At 48.0% G+C, this 8,833-nt stretch overlaps 1 protein-coding gene across 11 annotated transcripts in view; it reads left to right on the top strand.

Moving 5' to 3' along the window:
• The first annotated feature begins 5,042 nt into the window (after positions 1–5,042).
• The window catches only part of MTSS1 (MTSS I-BAR domain containing 1), a 120,216-nt gene continuing 116,425 nt past the window's right edge, over positions 5,043–8,833 (top strand). For 4 of the 11 annotated variants that reach the window (XM_026110143.2, XM_026110140.2, XM_026110135.2 and 1 more), the window contains exon 1: positions 5,047–5,407. In XM_026110143.2, coding sequence (XP_025965928.2) covers positions 5,336–5,407 — 72 coding nt within the window. In that variant the 5' untranslated portion in view covers positions 5,047–5,335. Of the gene's footprint in view, positions 5,408–8,833 lie in introns of all 11 variants that reach the window. The other 7 variants (XM_026110139.2, XM_026110134.2, XM_026110138.2 and 4 more) reach the window with 6 other exon arrangements.

Genomic DNA, 8,833 nt, shown 5'->3' with positions numbered 1-8,833 from the left:
GTGAATTCTCCCTCACCTGGTCCCCAACTGCACATATGACCAGTGAATAATCAACTCACTTTAAATAGAATATCAATCCCTCACTAGTGATAGAGAGGGCTTATTATTTAAAATTTGTAATGAAGTTGGGACTGCTGGCTCACATGAATTCTATTGGGTTTGTTCTGTTTCTCATAAATTCCTTTTGTCATCTTTCTGGCTCTATTCCCTGCCATCTTACTTCTCCAGCCAACTGGGCATTGTAAAGTGATCTCATCTGCTTTTACGCATAGAGCAGAACTGTATCTGGTGACCACCTTGATGACTGAAGGAGTGTGTCAGGGACTTAGTAGACAGCTCTTTCTCCTAAATCTATAAATAAGAAAATACAAACCTTCTTCAAAATATAAATCATTATCAGAAAGCCTCCAACAGGGTCCGAATACTTGTTCCAATTTAAAAAAAGCACACATTTGTTTTTCAAGCTTATTTTAGGAAAGCTTGAGGATGAAAGATTCCGTGGAAGTATAATGGAGTATTATGCTATTCATTTGCATCAATTTCTGAAAGAGATAATTCAATAAAATACTTCAGCCTTTAGCAACCCTTTTTTTATATCATGTCTCTTTTTGAACTGTCAACCACTTGAAGGAACAGCCCTTGATTCTTTCTTGATTGTATGCTAGATGAGGCAATTTTTCCCTGGGGAATAACATTAGCTAATTTAGGAACACTGTAATTTAAAGGTGATTAAGTACCTTTTGTGATTGTTGTTCTATGACTTCAATCTGATAACACTTAAGTGCATGTGTAATCTAGTTTGCTATGGGGCTGCTCACATTCGTAAGTGGGCTTAAATCTTTGTAAGATCAGGACCTAAATAAGTACCCCAGTTAAACATTTTTATAGCACATTGACAAAGTATATATTTGTCTTGATTGCAATGAAAATTCACACTTGTGCTTGGTGTGAAAACGCTTAAAATGCTTTTAAAACTTGGGATTTTTGTTTTATAGATAGAGAAGGCAAGGCACAGGAATGTGAATGGATATATTCTGGTCATAAGGCAAGTCCATTGGCAGAGCTCGTAGGGGGCTGAAAACTCTTGGCCCTCATGAATGTGTGTCCTGGTTCACTCTGGCTATCTTTCATGCTTTGGTACACAGTGTGGGAGGACTAGGAACCATCCAGGCCAAGCAAAGTGACCACGTCACTGCCCAGGCTTTCTACTTATCTCTGGAAAAATACGTTTATTCTCAGCCATCAGCCTTCTTGGGATTTCGGTGTCAGCAGACCGCCAAATGTGTTGAAGGATGTCAGAATACAGGCTCCCATGGTGCTGTTGACAAATTTTGAGGTTGACATCTGTTGGGGGTTGCCGATTAAGATACACTCAGCCACCCAACTGTCATGAAGTGGTATTGGCATTTGCTGTGCAACAGGATATTTTACAGAATGTCATCACTTGGTAATGAAACATTCCCCTGTAACGATGTCTCATGAACACAGAAATAGTCTTTGACCATAAAAGTTTTGCAAATAATGTTTGCAGGAAGTGATTTGCTATCAGTCAGTCAAGTAGATCCCAGAAATAATGTGACAGATGGTAACCCATTAGAGCAAAAATCACCAAACTCCTTTTTACTTGCACTTTAAACAACCATTTGGACTCAGGTCTTTGAGGAAAAACGCTAATTCTAACTCTACAGCTGGCTGAAGCCGAATTGCCATTCTGCAGAAAATTCTAGCACTGAAAGTCCCTTAGAAACAGAATAAAATTAAAAGTCTGAAATTTCTTTCAATACTAAAGAATAAAAAGTTTTCAGTCACCAAGACCTTATTTTGTTGGTTTTAAATTACATGCTCTTGCTTTATTTTGTATCTATTCATCCTGTGAACAAACAAAAAGTTTAAGATATAAGAACAACATGAACAGTATTTTAAGTGATATATACAAGGAAGATTTAACAAAATAGGTTTCAAAATAAAAAATATTGAAATGAGAAATAAATCTTTTCCATTTGCAGTGTTTCATTTTGATTCTTTGTCCTCTGAATGAAAAGTTTGTTGAAAGCATGTTTCCATTTTTGACAAACTAGCACTTTCTCACAGAAAAATATTCCCCCTGAACACTTTTGGTAAGGTCTCTCTAGGTGACAGGCATGTGACTGGACGTGCTTGATTTACAGTGATTTTGCAAGTTACTCTACACAACCAATGGTGTGCATGCTTTGCCCATTCAGTTCTGCAAAGTTAAAAAAAAAAAAATTCTCTTACATTGTTTGCCTAATTCACGTGTTATAATTTCTTGAGGTTTGAAAATCATCACTCCATGAAGATTTGTTGCTTAGTACAGAGCAGACAGGACTGATGTATTTAGAAAACTAAAGCATTAAAGCAGTTCTTAAAAGCTGACTGAAACATTTCACTCAGTAGCCCTTTATTTAATAGAAATAGATTTGCTTCCATCCTGTCACGTATGTATCATGTATTTCTTAATTTTTATTACTAGAAAGCCTTTTACATTAGAAATTGTGATATCTAAAAAGGAGGTTATACAAAATATTACTTGTGTTAAAACAAGGACCATCCCAGAAATGGGGTAGGTGAAGAACACAAAATAGGTGACAAGCTTTCACTGCTAGATTGCTGTATATAACTCTGTCTCAGGTGATAATTGTTATGCTAGTTATGCTAAACCACCTAAAGCTGTAGATTTGTGCATGATGCGAAGGTAGAGTTATTACAAACCACTGTGGATATTTAGTGGAATTTTCTTCAAGACAGAGGGGCATAATGAGCCACAAAACAAATCACTCACACCTGGGGGAGGTGCTTCCTAGCTGAAGTGGTAAAAAGCAGAGGGGAAACCACCGCTAAAGTTTGTGATGCAGCAGTTCCACTGGAGATATGGCACCAGTCCAGCATTTTTCACCATTGCTAAATTAACACAGATAACACAATCCTTCATTTGTATGTGCCTAAATACTGGCTGAAGTGAGCCAACATATGATGGTGAGCCATAATGGGTCTTCTCTGGCAGAGACTGTAAGATAAATAGATTTCATATCTCTTTAATTTTCCTCCTTGGATTCCTAAGTTTCCATCTCAGCCATTGGTTATGCACATAACTGTGTGTGTATGTGTATATGATGGGAGAAAAAACTCATTTTGGGGTCTAAGGCTTATTATTTTATACTTACATTTTCCTGGTTCTGCATCTGGGTCTTATTAAATTGCATAGTAACGCAGCCTATTTTCCCAGGAGCACAGTGGTTCCACTGGAGTTAGCAGCAATAGGATCTTAAGGCCTCAACTCCCTGAAACAGATGAGCATACACCTAGCTTTAGTGCCACGAAAAGTCTTATGAACCTCAGTACATTTAGTCCGTTCCTCTAATATTGTATTAAGCACATGCATTAGTGCGTACAGGACTTCAGCCATACCATACACATGTATATGTGTGTGTATATATATATATACACAAAATGAATTTCAACCTTGATGTTTTGTAGAACTGAGGTTTCAGCATGGAGAATTTTAAAACTCAATTACTTTAAAAATATATTTTATTATACTTAATTCATGATAACAACCTTAAATATAGTCTTACCTTTGTAAGACAGGATGTACAAACAGCCCCATTTAATCTATGATTAAAGTAGTTGTCAGTTACACTTTGTTTCTTACTCTACTGAGGTTGTATTTTCAGTTGCTTTTAACTTTGGTGAGCACTTTTCAGATGAAATTTTTTAATTATTCCATTTGAGGGAGATAGACTGCTTGACATTTTCGAGTTGAAAACGCAGGAGTTTGGCAATTGCAAAGAACGACAGCAACAAATATTTTCTTCACCAGCATTAAGGCTTCCCGACAGCACTCGCTTTGAACGGTGCTAGTGCGACCTTCCTTTGGAGCAAGAACGTGACCCTTGCCATCGTGGCGGTGTCTTGGGTCACAGCATGGCTGTGAGGTTCTCAGACGCACGGGACAGGAGGCTGGAAAGACAAAAATCACTAGTGAGGCAGCTGGGGAACGGGGACGCTAGGCCTTGGCCACGAGTCCTCGGGAGACGCTGCGTGGCCCCAAGGGGCCCTCTTGCCACCGTGCCACCTCCCGGCCTGGCCCGGCCCACAGAGCGAGAAGGCGGGGAGACGGCGAGAGCCGGAGCGGCCCGGCCATGGGGACCTGTGTGGGTCCGGGAGGGCTTGGGGAGCCCTCACGGGGGCCGCTAAGCAGGAGCGAGGCCTGGGGTGGGGGCAGACAGCGGGGCGCACAGGGCCCCCACGACGCCTCACAACACCTCGAGCGGGCACAATTTAATGGCTGCTGCTAACGGGCGCGTGGGCTGCCCTACGGGCGCCAGCCTTCCAGAGGGCTCCTTTGACAGCTCCGCGCCCCCAGCGGGCAGCGCTGCAGGGGGCCCCTCAGGCTCTGCCGCTGTGCCTTTCCTCACGAGGGGCAGAAACACGCCGGGAACGACACCCGGCCACTGCGCAGCGCGGCCGCGTCCCCCTCAGAAACCTTCCCGCTCACCCAGGCGGGCGGCAGCGGGACGCGAACCCGGGGCCTCCCGCCGCTCCCACGGCCGCGCCCATCCTTCCCCTTGGGCCAATCAGCAGCCGCGCCCGGGCACCAGCCCCCCCCCCCCCCCTCCGCCTCAGGGCCCGTGACGCAGCGAGGCGGCGGCGGTGGCGTTGCGCGCGCTCGCGGGGGCGCGCGGGGCCGGGCCGGGGCGTTGCGCGCGGGCGGGCGCAGCGGAGGGGCCGGGCTGCGCCGCAGCGCAGCGCGGCGCGGGCGAGCGGGGAGCTGCTCCGCCGAGAGCGGCTGGGTCGCACAGAGCGCGGCTCGCTTTAACGCGCCCTTCCGTGGGTTTGCGCGCGCGCGTGTATATACATATACACACACATATATTTTTTTCTGTGCGTTTTGTTTTAAGCGCGCGCAGAGGCGGCGCGCCGAGGGCTTGCGGCGCTGGCGCGGGGGGCGGCGGGCATGGGGGGCCGCGGCGCGGCGGCGGCTGTGGCGCTGCCCGCGCGTGGGGGGGTCGCGCCCGCCGGCCGCGCGTAGCGGAGCAGAGCGGAGCAGAGCGCAGCGCCGCCCGCAGCGCCGCCCGCCTCCCCTTTCTCCTTCGGCATCTAATTTTTGCAGAGGTGCAGGCAGGAGTTCAGGTGCGGGGGTTGGTTTTTGGTCATTAGCCCCGTTGGCTTGTTCGCCCCCCTTATTTTTTTTTTTTTTGAGGACTGCTGATTTTTTTTTTTGGAGGGGGGGAAGCCGGGGCGGGGGGGGCGGCCGCTTTATCCCGTAGCCGAGCAGCGCAGTCGCCGCGGTGCCGGCGTGCCCGCAGCCGGGAAGATGGAGGCGGTGATAGAGAAGGAGTGCAGCGCGCTCGGGGGGCTCTTCCAGACCATCATCAGCGACATGAAGGTAAGGAGGGGGGACGCGGGACCCCCCCGGCGCCGCTGGGGGCTGCGGGCAGGGTGGCCTCACCCTCTGCCTGCCCCTGCCAAAAGGTGCAAGGTGCTACCTGGTGTTTCCAAACCTGTTGGCTTTTTCTTATTATTATTATTTATCATAATTATTATTTTTTCCTTCTTCACCTTCCCCTCCCCTCTGTTTTTCCCCCCTGGCATCGTTTCGCCGCCGCTGCCAGGCGGGGATGCGCGCAGGGGCCGCGGGGTGCGGCCGCGCAGGTGTTGCCGTGCTGCACCGACAGGCGCAATTAACAATAAAATAAAATGAAGATTTCCCTCCCGGAGATGCTCAGAGGCTGCTGCGCGCCCTGACGGCGAGCGCCGGGCAGCGCGTCGGGCGTCAGGGCTCCCGCGCTGGCGGCATCGCCTCGCGTTTTCCCGACGGGCGCGGGGGCCCGTGGAGCCCGGCCGCCGCGGGAGGCTGCAGCGTCGCCCGCCGAGGGCCCGGGACCGCGGAGGTCCTCGGGCTCGGCCGCCCTCCGCGTGGCGCGAAGCCCCCGGCGCAGGTGAGCGGGGAGGAGAAGCTGCCGGGGCCACAAGTTATCTTCTGGCGAGGGTCCGCGCGCTGCAGACGGCCTCCAGGAGACGTGTAATTGGAAGCGGGGCGCGTGGGGAGGAGGGGGGGCGCGTGGGGAGGAGCGGGGGCGCGTGTGCGTGCCCGTCGCGGGGGTGCCGCGGTCCTGGCTGTGGTGGTCGCCGTGCCGTCATCCTCCCTTTATTCCTTATCGACTACGCTCTGAAATAGAGCAAAAAAAAAAACAAAAACCAACCCCAAACGGGGAACAGTCACGAATCCTGGATCCATTTTCAGCACGCTGTGCAAGGAGCACGTACTCCGCCCCAGACGAAGTGTGTGGTTTGGGGTTTCGGGGCAGAAGGACACAGGGCATGTTTATTCTCTGCTGCTTTTCTCCAAGCGATAACGTTTTCCTGCTCTTGAGCAAGCAAATCTGTGGCATGTTGATTTTTCTTGTGCATCGCTTCTTGCATGGGAGTGCTGCTCATCCAAAATAGGTTGACAGAGATGGGCACAGGCGCGATTTTATTTTTTTTTAAATTTTTTTAATCCATCATAGTAGTGGAACCTGTTTTGTGAACTGCAGATTGCGGAGGCATCGTATGGGGTGGGTGGGTTTGGAGCACATTGCAGTTCTTTAGCAGCGTGGTGGTTGTTAAAATTAAAAATTAGATTTAAAAAGGGAAAAATCTGCTCGTTGTTTAGCTCAAGTAGAAGAAATAAATTTGCCTCACACTCTTGCCTGCTGCAGCCGATGCCGTACGGCTGATGAGCTGCATGAGAATTGTGTGGGAATCGTGCACAAAGGACGGTGCCGGTTTCTAAAAAAAGTAGCTATTTTATAACAGCCACCCAGAACCTTTCAGCTAGTCGTACCTTTAGGAGTAAAGTGAAAATTGGCATCTGAAGTGCTGCTGCGTGCAGGTTGTGGCAGGGCCTTGAGGCTCGGTGTCGGGGTCTGCCCACGCGCGCCCGAGCACCCCGTCGATGCCTGTGGTTGAGGTCTCAAACGCCCTGCGGTGCTGAGGGCTTTGCTGCAGAATCCGCCACTTTTTTTTAACTAAATAACTTTCACCTTCTTTTTATCCTATGCATTGCTCTCCCTCAAACTTAAATCTAAAGGCAACGGGTTCGGCAACACTGCATTAGAAGTACTCTGCAGCGTTGCCGGTGGATGCAGGTAGGTGCCGCAGCCGAGGTGAGGGTGACAGTGTGCGTGGACTGATTTTTCCTCTTTGTTCACACTAATAAATAGTTCAGGTCCGCCTGTTGTTAATTTTGAGCTCTTTTTGGTGTTGACGAAGTTACAGAAACTGGAATTGTTCGGAGCAATGCGACTGCTTCTGGTTTTCTGAGGAGTGCGTTAACTTTGAAACCTAATGAGGACTCTATACACCAATATGATTAATACAACACATTTTGATAGCAAGATTATCTTTTGTTGGCTGCGGTCCCTCAAACTGCCTGTAAAATTTTCTCTAGAAACCCTAAATTTTTGTCTGTTCTTCTACCACAATATGGTTACGTAATTAATACGCAACAAAACAAGCTTCAAACTAATTAAGCTTAAAGCTAAGTGATGTGGAGAACACTGTGTTACTGAGTTAAGTGTAAAAATGAGTAACAAACAGTACGTTTGTACGGCAGCTTCAGGTACACCTGGAGCTTTAGTTTTCCAACAAGGAAAATCCGTATCTTCCATGCAAAATGAGGGTCAAATTTGTTACGTACTGTACGGAGCACATCTGGACCAAATTGTTTGTGGCAGGTTCACAGCTGGAATTGTGCTTGGCAGGTGTGCGCCAGAGCCGGGCTTTGATGCTTTTGAGATTTCCAGTCCGGATTAAAGAATCATAAAGGCGGGGAGAGTCTGGCTGCCACGGGGTTTTGTCCATTCCCAGAGTGCTGGTGGCCCCTGTGATACCTCCTCGGGTATGTCGCACTTGTAATTTGCTACACGCTTACGCGAGATCTTTTTCGAAGTGACTGAAGTTTATTAAAACAGCAACAGAAAAAAACCATGGGTATCCTGGCAGGGGTAGTTTTGAGCGTTGTATTCTAACATTGTGCAGTTTCTCTTCTTCTCAACGTACTTTCTGTAGCTCCTCGCGGGGAGAGAGTGTTAGATCCCGCTGGATTGTAACGCGTTTCTGGCAGCTGGGAAATGAGGTGCCGTCATGTGCTGTTAACTTCAGTGTTTCTTGTAGTGCGAAGCAAATCTGTGCAGATGACTTTTTGGGAGGGCCTTTTGAGTGTGGTTTTTGGAAGATGATGTCTTCTCACGCAGAGTGTTCTCTTTAATGCCGCTTTTCCTTTTGAGCCCTAATTCTGCGTTCCTTTTAGTCGCATCCTTCTCTGCTATCTCAAAGGAAAAAGAAAAGGAGGAAATTGCATCTGGAAACACTGAAATTAGCAGCGTTTGAGGTTCACCACTTGCATGATGTCATTGCTTTCCCTTTTCACGTGCTCTTGGTTTATCAGCGTGTTTTGGCAAGGCAGGGGCTTGCTGTCAGGCCTGCACAAGTCTCCTGGGGCTTTACTTTTAACTAATTTTTAATTGATCTGGTGAGGACTACCAGTTGGTCTGGTTCCTCTTGCTGCGTGTGAGGGATGTGCAGATATGAGAAGGGCTCCAAGCTTCATCCCACTGGGGAACAAGAAGGAAAGTTCCCACACAAGGAGTGAAAATCTGGAGGTGTAGCTACAGGCAGGGATGTTTTCTTCTTAATTTTTTAGTGTGTGCACCTTATTTATAATCGTCTAGCTGAAATCTCAATGACATCTACCCTTTGCTTTTAGCAGTTACTGCTGTTTTAATGTTCAAAAAGAGGTGGACCCTCTCCTGCCCATTGCAACTGGTGA

Source organism: Dromaius novaehollandiae, chromosome 2 (genome assembly GCF_036370855.1).
Source record: "Dromaius novaehollandiae isolate bDroNov1 chromosome 2, bDroNov1.hap1, whole genome shotgun sequence".
NCBI classification, from domain to species: Eukaryota; Metazoa; Chordata; class Aves; order Casuariiformes; family Dromaiidae; genus Dromaius; species Dromaius novaehollandiae.
The sequence above is the reverse complement of the archived record's forward strand: the minus strand, read 5'-3'. Positions and strand labels throughout refer to the sequence as shown.